The 13,545-nt window shown below is 26.2% G+C and overlaps 1 protein-coding gene across 1 annotated transcript; it reads right to left on the bottom strand.

Moving 5' to 3' along the window:
* Positions 1–4,721: 4,721 nt before the first annotated feature.
* LOC124829774 (inositol oxygenase 1-like) lies at positions 4,722–8,058 on the bottom strand. Its single transcript, XM_047303339.2, has 11 exons — positions 7,820–8,058; positions 7,463–7,565; positions 6,548–6,632; positions 6,170–6,374; positions 6,005–6,064; positions 5,840–5,892; positions 5,624–5,746; positions 5,441–5,510; positions 5,260–5,338; positions 5,081–5,162; positions 4,722–4,946 (listed from the first exon to the last, which is right to left on the bottom strand). Exons 1-11 carry the CDS (start codon positions 7,851–7,853, stop codon positions 4,920–4,922), a joined length of 921 nt encoding a protein of 306 aa, XP_047159295.2. The 5' UTR covers positions 7,854–8,058; the 3' UTR covers positions 4,722–4,919.
* Positions 8,059–13,545: the final 5,487 nt, after the last annotated feature.

The raw sequence follows: 13,545 nt of genomic DNA, 5'->3' as shown, positions 1-13,545 counted from the left end.
GACTCTAATTAGTTTATAATATAAAATAGATTAAAAGACATGTGTATCTTTTTAACTAATTTCTAACTAAATTTGGGTAAGAGATTAATATCTCCTAACTCTTAACAAAGCGGTTTAATGCACCAAACTTGTGCTATCACCCATTTTAACAAGTCATGTCATCACATGCAAATTTATTCATATCATTTTCAGTTATCTATCTATCAATATTATGTTAATGCATGCCTTTTTTTTCCTTTTTTTTTCTGTGTGTAAAATAATACTTGGTCTCTATTAAACTCTCCTTATAAATATAATAGTACTAAATATCATGTTAACTACATGATTTATATAATTAATGGAAAGATGAGAATTATATTATAAAAATACATTTAACATGACATATATATTTTTTAATTATTATCATCAATATTGTTGTTGTAATTATGATTGTTATAATAATAATAATAATATATAATAGTAAAAAGTTCAGACTTAAATGTGTTTCTTCTCGAACAATTAATTTAATCCATTGAATATTATAATGGTGTAATTTTGATTATTAGCACCATTGGCTCTTTTGCTTTGTTTTGTTGTAGAGAAGTACAAAGAAAAATACTTAGAGCATATGCCAAAAATTTATCATAAAGTAAAGTTTTTACCAAATTTTAAGCAGGTTCTATTATATTAACTTTTGTATACTAAAAAGGAAATTTATACAAAGACAAATTCATTAAGAATTTGAATAAAGTCTCACACATTACCCCCCACATTATGGTTCTATGTTTACATACTGGAAATATTTTTTTTATTTTAATTTTGATTAGTTAATACAATAAAAAATATATTCTCAATGCATAATGTATTTCACTAAACATTTAAAAAAAAGGAAAAAGGAATAATTTTTGAAGTCTTTAATAAAAACATATTGATAACGTTATATATAAGAATTTTAAAAAAATCATATTAGTGATTTAGATCCATTTAATAAAGGATATGAAATAACAGTAAAAATAAAAAGAATAAAAACAAGAAGAAATTTATTAAAACTGTAGTACTTCAATGATTTTAAACTTGATACCTTAGAAAATAATTGGATACAAAATTTAGTGTTGTGACTTCATAATCACGCTACAAACCTTATTTTTAACAACTATATTGAATGAATTGTTGTAATTCTAATTTATATTTTTTAATTGCATGCAGAGTTTTGTCTTATTGAAGTTAGGAAAACAAAATGCATAAAAAATATGTAGTAACCTTGTTAATATAATATAAACAAAGTGACTTTCTAACAATAGATAAACAATATTCTTAAAAGTTTGTTTATGGTATGTAGCCAAGCTCTTAGGTATAAGGGTTATGTTATTTTAAACTTTGGTTTAGATTCAAATTAGATTTAAAAATTTATATTAAGTTTATAATTCATATATACTTTAACTATAACAACTTATTTGATTTTTTTAGTTTCATTTAAAATATATTAAATTTAAATTGAATCTACTTTGTCAATCAAGTTAGATATAATGAAATCGATTTATATACTTGACTATTATATCTATTAGACATGAGTTAATCCAACTCATTTCGATTTGAGCTTATTCGTCTATTTCAATTTAGTTTGGATCACATTTCAATATTGACCAAAGTTATCTTAAGTCAATCTGGATCTGAATCAACTTCATTTAATTTAAATTTAGATCTATTTGGATCTAGATCGACTCGGCTCAACTTAAGTATGAGTTAGTTCAACTCAACTTTAGAATGTATTGACTTGACTTGACATTAGACATGTGACAACTCAACTTAATCATGGGTTCAATATGACTTAACTTGACCTTTGGCTTAAGCTGATTTTTTGGCTTAGGCCGATTTGACTTAATTTCTTTGGCTTGGATCAACTTGAACTGACTTCGCTCTACCTTCAATTGAACTGACTTGGCTTAACTTGAGTAGATTCAGTTCAACCTTCAATTGAATTGACTTCGCTCTACCTAAACTATTTTGACTTGACTTGAGACAACTCAACTTAAATTAATTCTATTGAGATGTTTTAAAACTACTTAGAAATACATTCATTTTAGATTTTCAAAATTCAAAAAATTATCCAACATAAATCTAATTCAAATTCAATTAAGTAAATTGAACTTAAAATCTAAAAAGATATGAATTTAAATTTAAGACAACTCTATTTGAATGGATTTAAAGTAATATAAATTTAAATTATTATACACTACATTCCAAAATTTAGATTTTTTAGATTTTGTATAGCTTCGAGTGATATATAAAACCAGCAAACATAAAAAATAAATAAGGAAAAGTGTAGTTTGAAGTTGACGAAACACGTCTATTTATAAGAGAAGAAAAATTAACCTATAAAATCACACTTTCCACTTACCACTATCTCACGAATTCACATGGTATTAAGAAATAAAGGCCAAAATCCCACGAATATAAGATGTAACATTCACATAACTAAGTACATAACTTCAATAAATCTCAATATTTAATAACTTTCAATTATGTTTGAATATTAAGATGGCCTGGGCCTGTAAAGCCCATTTCCAACGCTAGCATGTATACCATTTTCTTAAATTTTAGTTTTCAATTAAAATTATTTTTAACTTCCAAAGACCTAATTACAGATATTAGCCAAACAGGCCAATAATAGAAAATACACTGTTTATGTCATCTATTATGTTTAGAATATAGGTTTAATAGGTTCGGAAGTCCCTATATTTGCGGGTTCGTTTTAATTAGGTCCTTCAATTTTGGAAGTGATCAATTGGGTTTTTAATTTAGTCAATTTAATTCAATAATAGCATTTTCGTTAAATGTAGTTAACGACGTTAACTTTTTAACAGGTGGCAAGCTGAGGCGTTACCTTTGAGCTCTATAGATGAATTTTTAACATATTTAATTGTTAAATATATTAATAAATGAAAATATAATTAGAAATTATTAAACATATTAAATTATTAAACATATTAAAGCAATGTTTCCTATTTTTGAAAATGTTAACGTCGTTGTATTTAATAAAAATACTATTATTGAATCAAATTGACCCCGCAAATATGGAGAGTTCCGAACCTATTAAACCTAGAATATATGTAGAGAAAGGTTAAAAGAAATAAAAAAGTGAAACAATTTTTTTGTTAAATTAAAATTATTTTATTTACATGTTAGAAAAATAACGAGTGTGTCAGTTGAAGGAGAAAGTGGCAGCTGGATAGCAATAAAAGTAAGTAGCAGTAATTGTTCTTTGTGAGTTTGGTCAACGCTTATTGCAGAGTGGAGGGAAGCAATGCACGTTGATACACGCGACATCGACTCAAACATTCAAGGACATGTTTGGTGAATTTATGTGACAATAAGTGCGTTTGTCTTTCCATTATTTACAACTTTTTTTATTATTTAAAAGTGCTTCCATGTGGTCTTACACAGATGGAGTAACTATTCTATTGCCACAAGCCAAGATTCACATGTTCAGAACTTCAATCTCTCATAAGCTATTCCAAGCACTTTCCCATTTCATATAAAGCACTTCGATTTTCGAAATCTGCTTTTTTATCACACAATTGCGTTTGAAAACCAACTCCACATTTTCTGAAGCACCAAATTTGTGTAAGTTTAATTTTTTAAATCAGTTATATAGAATTATGTTGGAATTAAAGTGTGTTTTTTAAAATGGTATTAAAACTATCCAAAACTTATTTTAATCAAAATTATTGTTTACTAAACCCATATTATTAGACCAGTATCTGATCATATATTAATGTTTAATAGAAAAAAAATACTTTTTATTAATATCACTTAATCTAAAAAATTCTGGCAAAAAAAACCAAACACAATATTATGTGTTGAATATATCAGTTTTAAATTTGAGAAAAAAATTAAAATTTTGTGAACAACAAAGAAATTGACATTGTAACTCGCTTTTATTGCTACACCATTGACCATGTGATATCACAGTACTATTCATTATGACTTGAACTTTCTAACTACCAATTAGATATCATAAAATAAAATGCTAAAAGATTAGATAAGATCGTGTGCTATTAATTTTTTTTTAATATTTTGTGTTCATAAGATAACAATCTACTGTAGATATGTCTGAGATAATATATTACTAGAAAAGTACCTCTCATTCAGTTACTTCATTTGTTAACTGCACTCTTGGTTTTCAATATAATTATATTTATTGCACACAAAAATAATAAAAATTAAGATGGTAATTTGTTTATTAATATTTTATTTTAATTATTTCAGTTTATAATGAAAAACTACTTATAAAATATATAATATTATAAATTAATTAATTTATAGAACATTAATATTAATCAACAACTATTCAAGATTTGATCATAGTTATTAATATTATTTTCAATCCAAAATTTTAAGATAATAAGTTAATAGATTTTTCTAGATACTTCACTTATTATTTTTATTCAATATAAAAGTTAAAACAATGAATTAATAAATTTTCCTCAATACTTCACTCATTATTTTTATTTAATATAAAAGTTAGACTCATATTTTAAATTCTAATTATTAAGACAAAAAAATTAATAAGTTTTAAATTTAATTTAATCTTATAAAATTATTTATGTAAATATTATGTTTATTTATATAATATAATTTCATCTTGATTTAAAATCTTTTAAGGATTAGCTGAATTATTAACCTCAGTTAAAGATTATATAACTTAACATCTCGTGACAAATCCATAGTTAAGGGAAAGATAAACAAAAACAGGGAAAATATTTCAGATAGCACTTCAGCTACAAATATTATTTCATAGAAGAATATCTTCTAGCACCAAAACATATAAATTGATTAATACTGCTACATCTTTCTAGCTTATTATTTCCTCAACTACATAAGAAACTGTTTGGCTATCATCATAAATTATGGCCTCTTTCATGGTTCCAATCAACTTTTCACCACTTCAGCTTTGCAGGGAAGTACTGCACCAAACAAGTTAAGACACTTTAGTATAAGATTATGATACGTTAACAATTCTTTTACAATAGATTATGTATCACTGCATAATATTTTCAACTGCAACAAAAGAAGACACAAAAGTTTCCAAAGTAGTAACCTTTTCGACGAGTGAAAGATAGTATGGTTTGACCTTTTCAACATCAATTCGAGTTTTACTCTTGCTGTAAAGGTCATACTTGCTGCAGAATAGTGTATGCAGATTGATGAAGTTAGAGAAAAGAAATCAAGAAATCCTTGAGCAATTAAGACATTTCATTTATATAAATGTGATCTTACTTGAAAATGTGGAGCCATTTTAGATTCTCAACATCCTCATCATTCATCAAATGCTTATAGGCTCCTTCTCTGTGTAATGCTGCAAAACATATTATTGGTTCAAATAAGATTGCAAATAGTACAGTTTGACAGGTTATGAACTTACAATCAGTTAGAAACTTTTGCTTCTAAACTAAATTACCATAGAATGAATGGTATCTTATAATGAACAAAGCAGCAGAGGGCAGTGTGGTATTATTCTCCTTTGCCACCTTAGAAAACAACAAAATTAGACATTGCCTTAAAAATTTATGAAACAATTGTATTCAATAATCCTACATAACAAAGCAAAAGAAAAAATGAACTTGGCTTTCATAGGACTTACTAAATACATGTAATCATCATGTCCCCATGACATCATCACATTGTCAAGTCCACATTTTTCTGAGTAAATCCCATGTTTAGTGTTGTATGATGAATTGTTGTAGTCTGGATTTTCCTTAAAATACTGAAGTGGGAATGCAACACGTGTCAGGTGTTTGATTTCAGAAGAATGTTTGTTTTCCACCCCAAAAGGATATTATCTGATAAACAAATTTACCTTGTGGTGGACAATTGATTCATCAAATCTGCAACCTACTGGGAATGTGTCCCCTGTATGAGCACAGTAAATGTTCAACATTAGTGAATGTTTTAACCAGAAACTGCAAAGAAAACATGATGTTTTAATTCTGTAGGTTTCAATCTATATAAACACCACACATACCTACTACAGCCCATTGAGGAAGACCTCCAAAAGTAGGTAAATTCAGCACCTTGCCAAGATCTGCATTGAGAAACTCTTCAAATAATTTCCCATGTTCCATGTTAAACCAAAAATACAAAGGATCTTGAAAATTGCATTAAAGGGTAATTAGAATGTAAAATCTACCATGGATAAGGCCTGTTAAGTGCAACCAATCTTCATCTGGGTAATCCTTTCTTATAGCTTCTGCTGTCTGGAGCAAGTGTTCAATCTGAGGTTCATCCAAGTCAGGGTCACTCTCATCCACCACTTCATTCAGCAGTTCACAACATTCCCATATGCTCATCTCTACCTTGTTCAATTTTGCATACTCCTGTCTCATTTTCTTCACCTATGTATGAATACAATGTTCAAATCAATACCATATTTCACCCTTAATCATTTTTAAAGTATGCAGACCCAAACTGTGGCAACTGTGTTTAATCTCTCCATTTTCTGTATGAAACATGATTTGAGATATGAGGGCAGGACACAGTAAATGCAAATTTTCTGGTAGATGCTTACAAAATCAAGTGATTGGTAGGTGTGGTTTTTTCTGTAGAAATTCTCCACTCCTTCATGCCTAGCACTTTCAGCATCATTATAGGTCCTGTGTTTACAATATATTGTTATTCATGATTTCGTTAATCTTTAATCCTTAATTTTAATTGGCAAGTAAAATGACAAGTGCTAGCTTGTTTGATATGTGGAAAGAGACTAAAAGCTCTAATAGTTTAGGTTAGTTGCTTTTTATATAGAAAAGGATTGAAGAACCAATATCTGGTTTATTTTATCTCAATTTTAAAGAAAATTACATTGTTTTATATTGTAAAATTATAAAGCTGGAAAATTTCAAAAATTTGACAGGTAATTAGAAGATATAAAAAAAAATCATTCATAATATACTACTCTTTCTCTCTATATATTCGTATATACGTACGTATGTATGTGTATGAATCAATCTTCCAAAAAGGAGAATGGAAACGCCAATGGGCCAGACCCAAATTTCAACGACAATTCAAGCCCATAAACTATGCATATGGATGCTTTAGGTGCTGAATATCTGAATTGAAAGAGAAATTTATTCGACCCCACAAAAATATACTGATTTTGTCGACAATAAGAATGGATTCCGTTGACCCAAAAAGAGAACAGAGAGACGAATTCCTACAACCAGATTGCTAGATAAAAGCTTTTTCAATCTCAAAGGAAAACAGAACAGAAAAAGGATTAAAATCTTTAACGAAAATGAAAAGGAAAGAAAGTACAAGAAAAAGTCATGGATTTGAAGGAGTAATTAAAATCTCTTATTTTCTTCTTCTTTTTTCCTTTTTATTATTTATGATACAGGATCATCGAAAAAGGGTCTTTGTCTTTATATATAAATATAAAACTGGAGAAAATTATTAATGGGTGTGAATAGGTTATGGAGATTGAAACCTAAAAATTTGCCCAAATGAATTGGTCTGTGGTATCAGAAATCCACCATCCAACACCAGTTCTCTCTCATTTAGTGGTTCAGTCTTTGCATCAACTTCAGCCCCTGCAATTTTAAAAACCTATTAACTGAATACCACGTTTTCTTCCTCTTTCAAATAAAAAATGGTGCTTCATGTCCAAAAAGGACAGATTTTGCACAGTTACTGTCACAAAGGTACAATTTTTCATGGAAAAATAAACACACAAAAAAAAACCCTTTTTTCTTCTTCTTGGATTACACTGCAATATAGGGTTTTTTTCTCTGATACTAATGATAATATAATTTGCTAAAACATAGAAAATTACAAAATCAATTACCAAGGTGGTCAGGTTGTTGGATGAGGATGGTCATGTTGAATGGAAGAGTTGGCAGAGAGTGAAAGAGAAAGAGAAAAATGTAAGAAAATGCAATAGAAGAAGAGTAATTTGAGGTGTGTTGTCATGGTTGTGGAGAGGTTGAAAGTATTTATAACTGGCCGGAGAGTCCTTCCCTGAGAATTTGGAGATCCCAAGTCCTTACCTGAAAATCTTGCTTTTCCTTTTCATATTTCTGGTTTTCCATTTTCAGGACATACAAACATCTTTATCAACCTCTAACCCTAATTTTAACTCAAAAAACTACTATTTTTACATCAAAAAAATTTCCCCTATTTTAAAACAGACAAACAACCATCCGACACCCTCTCCATCTTCTCTCGTCCAAGCAACCAATGTCAATTCCATTTCTTATTGAAAAGAGATTAATGTTTAATCTCACGTATCTATTTAATTAAAAAAATTTAACTTTTATATTTATAAAATAAGAGAAAGATTGAAAAGGAAAATAATGAATATAAAATTTGTATACAAATTTGTCTTGTAAAAATAATACTATCTAATTAAATTAATCTAAAATCATTATTAACAAGTTTACATTCCATGTAAGAAATATATTTATTGAAAATAAGAGAAATTTGTTGAAAATATATTTATTGATAAATTTAACTTTTATATTTATAAAATAAGAGAAAGATTGAAAAGGAAAATAATGAATATAAAATTTGTATACAAATTTGTCTTGTAAAAATAATACTATCTAATTAAATTAATCTAAAATCATTATTAACAAGTTTACATTTCATGTAAGAAATATATTTATTGAAAATTGATAATTCTTTTACTATCTATTGTTAATTGCACATAAGTTTTTTTTTGTATAAATTTATGAAATCAAATGTCAGAGGATTTTGCATTTGTGGGCCCACATGGATTATTTATCGTCAAACTGAGTCAGCATGAGGTGGATCACATAATATCTCCAAAAAGTGGGTCCACAGTGACGTGGCATCTAGTCAAGTTTGTACCACACGTGTTGTTTTTATAAGGTGTTTGATGCATCACAAGTTCCCACACCGTTGCCATTTTTTCACCACCGTTCGTTTCTTTCTGTCTTAACTACTCAACACGTGTCAGTCACAGAATGCAACACGAACATTACAGTGCATTCGAGAGCCTTACACGTTCCTGCACAATCAATCTTACGTGCGGTACAAAATTTAATTCAATAATATTATGAAAAAAAAGTGGTTTAACACCATTTTTATTTTTAAAATATCATGTTTAATATAATTAAAATGTTAAAATAAAATAATAATTTTGTAAAGTGTCATTTGGAAGTATGAAAAAATTTACAGGATCAAATATCATTGCCTAAAATTATATATATAATTGGTTTGGTTTGATAAGGTGAAGTTAATTGAATATATTAATGTTATTGTCATCGTGTGATGAGATGATCTCCATGTTAGTCACTGACAAAATGAGTAGGTTTTATGCTAACTTTTCAGACCTTTCAACACTTAAAACTGTAAATTCAACTTTACCAAAATTATATTTAAATCAAATATGTAAATATAAAACAAATATAAAAGCAATAGTGTGTGTATAATATATATATATATATATATATATATATATATATATATAAATTAAATATTTAAATATTATATTTTTAATTAAGATATTGTTTAACTTCTTTATTAATTGAGTAATGTAAACTATTATTTTTTCGTTTCTATGTTAAAAGTTGTAAAATTTTGTAATTAATAAAAAAACATATTATTGTTATTGTAAGATAATAAGTTATATTTATTATTTTGATTGAATTGGATGATAAATTATTATAATTTTCAATAATATTTATGTCATTTTCATTGATTATATTATACTTTTATTATTTGACATTTTTAATAAAAAAATATAAAATCTCATATTATTTAATAAATTAAAAGCAAATTGACATAATTAACAAATAAATAAAACGATAAATAGTTTAATTAAAAGGTATACCATTTTAACTGCTTAATAATTAGTTAAAATTAATCAATTTTTTTAAATTATACAAGTAATTAAATTTTAAATTATTACAATAATATTGTAATTTTTAAAAATTTAAATTATACAAATCGTGTCAAATTGATATGAAGAAATTATATTATATTAAAACGATTTCATAACTGAAATTATGTTATGTTTGTAATGAAACTAACTTAAATAATAATATTATATTAGGACTATTTCAATTTTGTAATGAGATGAATTGAAATAGTGCGACTATTTCAATTATATAATAAAATAAATTTATCATGGTAAAAAATCACTTTAAGCTTGCAACCACTTCAATTTAAAAAAAAAACATTATAACTTTATAACTTCAATTTATTTATAGTAAAATTATTTAATTTAATATAATTTTTTTATTTTGAATTCGGTTCTAAGGAAAACACTAACTTGATTAAGAATAAAGAAAAGATAATAAAACAACTAATTGTTTTCATTCTTAAAATATTACACTCTCCTAAACAGTGTTGAACATTAAAATTTACAAATAATATAAGTATATTAGAAATAATGTTAATCTGTTTTTCAAGTATTGAAAAACACTTTGGAGTTAGATTCTAAGAATTAATAAAATACACCAAGTTGTAAAATAAAGTAACAGATATTCATATTATAAGAATTAATTATAATAATATAAAAGAAAACCATGGTGTGTTTTCTTATTATCAAAAGTCACTAAGAATTAATAAAATACACCAACTTGCAAAATAAAGTAATAGATATTCATATTACAAGAATTAATTATAATAATATAAAAGAAAACAATGGTGTGTGTTTTTATCATCAAAAGTCACTATCTACAGTACAACTCAAAATTAATATCTGAGAACTATGCATGGTATTATCCATTGTCTGCACCACAACTTAAAAAATCTGCTGTCCTGTAAAATGCTAGGACAAATAATGAAAATTTGAAAAATATAAAAATGAAACATTAAAAAAAATAAAACTTGATATTTTATGAAAATATTTTATTTTATTTTTTATAATTCTCCATTTTAAATCTAATTTAATTTAATTCTAATTTATATTTTAAAAATTATTTATTGCATTAAATTATCTAACTTTTTCTTTTTATTTTTCAATATCAATTAGATCATTCTGTAGATTATTTATTTTCTTCTTCAATAGAAACAACTCCATCTTCTATCTCTTTCTGTTATTCTTCTATCTCTAAAATTCATCTCAGTATAAAGGTCACTTTCTCCTTTCCTAATCATCTTTCAATCACAAAAAGCTCTGGAGTAATGGATTACTGTTCTGGCATAAAATAGCAGATATATATATATATATATATATATATATATATATATATATATATATATATATATATATATATATATATATATATATATATATATATATATATATATATATATATGGGTTTGCTAACGTGCGTACGCCTGTTTTTCAGTTGGTACATTTTAGTAATGTGTACCGGATTTTAGTAGACAAAAATATCCTTATATATTATGGATTCCAAGTTTTAAGATTAAGGGTATTTTAATAATTTTTATTTTCAAAACTTAAAAAAAAAAAAAAAAAAAACCCCAAACCCTTACTCACGTCTCTCATTCCTCTAAATCCTTTCTCTTTCATCTCTCTCACTCCAACCTCACTCCAACCTCACTCCAACCTTTTCTCTGTCATCCCTACTGTAGCCCCAATTGAAAAAAAATCAGAAACACGTGCCTTTAAAAAATTTTCCTTTGTAAAGAGTTGAGTCATTGACATATTCACCTTCAAGGCAAAGGTTCATTCAAGATCTCTTCAATTTCACCATCTTCACTAACCTCTCTAATTTCATCATCTGTATTTGTTGAATCATCATCTCTAAAAAAACCCTCTAGGCCAATTACCAATTCTTTTTTATGTCACTATGCTTGTAAAAATTAGATAAAATTATATACGACAAAAATTATAAAACGAAAACTCATTATAAAGTCATTTTTTTGTAAGAAATTGTTTAACAACTGAGTGTTTCTGATTTTTTTCCAGGCCAATTACCAATTCCTTTGATGTCATTATGCTTGTGAAAATTAGATAAAATTAGATAAGACAAAAATTATAAAATAAAAACTCATTATAAAATCATTTTTTGTAAGAAATTGTTTAACAGCGAGTATTTCTGAATTTTTTTCAGGTCAATTACCAATTCTTTTATGCTTGTGAAAATTGGATAAAATTAGATAAGACAAAAATTATAAGATGAAAACTCATTATAAAATCATTTTTTTGTAAGATTGTTTAACAGCAAGTGTTTCTGATTTTTTCAATTGAGGCTATAGTAGGGATGACAGAGAAAAGATTGGAGTGAGAATGAGGAAAGAGAAAGGGTTGAGAGGAATGAGAGAGGTGAGTAAGGGTTTGGGGTTTTTTTTTTTTTTTTAGTTTTGAGAATGAAAATTATTAAAATACCCTTAACCTTAAAACTTAGAATCCATGATATATAAGGATATTTTTGTCTACTAAAACCCGATACACATTGCTAAAATGTACCAACTGAAAAACAGGCGTACGCGCGTTAGCAAACCTCATATATATATATATATATATATATATATATATATATATATATATATATATATATATATATATATGTATATGTTGGATTCCACCATGCAGTAACTGATGCATATCTGAAAGGACAAGTTGAAAATATTAAATATTGTGTCACTTTTCAGAAAAAGATGAAATGCTAGCTGTGAGTTGGTGATGGAAGTGGTTTTCTGTGTGGAATGTAGCATGATGTCAAATCTTAAGTGTGTCACTGAAACTCCTAATAAGACAAACACGTGAAGCTGTTTGAACAATTTGCAGAAGATGATCATAAAGATACTTCCTGCATGAGATCGTAGATATATACACACCACAAAGATTTATATTTGCAGCTTTTGATTATAAGATTATGCACCACACGAAATATAATAAGAGGTTCTTATCATCTTAATATTCAGCACTTGTTATCAGTGATAGAATGCATGCAGAAATAAAAGTTTCTTCTAGAAATGAGCTATATTTGGTTAAAAGAATTCAGAAGGGGCTATTTCTATGTCTGTGAGAAAAAGTATTATATAAAGAGATGTTTTTCTTTTAAGTTTATATGTGTTTATTTTTTTTATTATATTTTAAGGTTAAAAAAAAATATATAACAATATAAAATCATTAAAATATTTTCAAGTTTACCTGTTGTTATTAGACTTATTTAATATATTTTTATTATTGTCATTTGTTTATTTCAGACTTAACCTTTTATCTTTATTGGACAGCTATTTGGATTTTCCAACATTAGTAGTGATTTTCAAAAAACAAAATATTCCAAAATTCTTTAAGTGTTCTAGAAAATAAATTTCATAAGTGATAGGGTGTAGGAAGAAAATGATAGGGTGCCATCATCAAGCATCAAAGCAACTTACTTTTTGAAAGAAGTAACATGAAAGCATAATTATTTAAATCACCATTATATATATGTCTTGACAAAAATAACAACAATTATATATATGTCTTAACAAAAATAATAACAATAATTAAATATTTAACATTTTATAACAATTCTTTAATTTATGTAACATTATTTAATATAATCTAATATAATTATACTATTAAATTATATAATATTGTATTAAATTATGTTAAACCATTTTCAGTTTATCATATTTTAAAAT

This window comes from Vigna umbellata, chromosome 11 (assembly GCF_029865625.1).
Source record: "Vigna umbellata cultivar VRB3 chromosome 11, Vumbellata_1.0, whole genome shotgun sequence".
Taxonomy (NCBI): Eukaryota; Viridiplantae; Streptophyta; class Magnoliopsida; order Fabales; family Fabaceae; genus Vigna; species Vigna umbellata.
The sequence above is the reverse complement of the archived record's forward strand: the minus strand, read 5'-3'. Positions and strand labels throughout refer to the sequence as shown.

What these genes read in the sequence shown, in the direction of transcription:
- LOC124829774 (XM_047303339.2), bottom strand. Translation starts at nt 7,853, where the DNA reads ATGACCATCCTCATCCAACAACCTGACCACCTTG. An exon ending in CTTAACAGGCCTTATCCATG is followed by an intron (nt 6,065 to 6,169) that starts GTAGATTTTACA and finishes TTCTCAATGCAG; the next exon opens with ATCTTGGCAAGGTGCTGAAT. An exon ending in AATCAATTGTCCACCACAAG is followed by an intron (nt 5,747 to 5,839) that starts GTAAATTTGTTT and finishes TTCCCACTTCAG; the next exon opens with TATTTTAAGGAAAATCCAGA.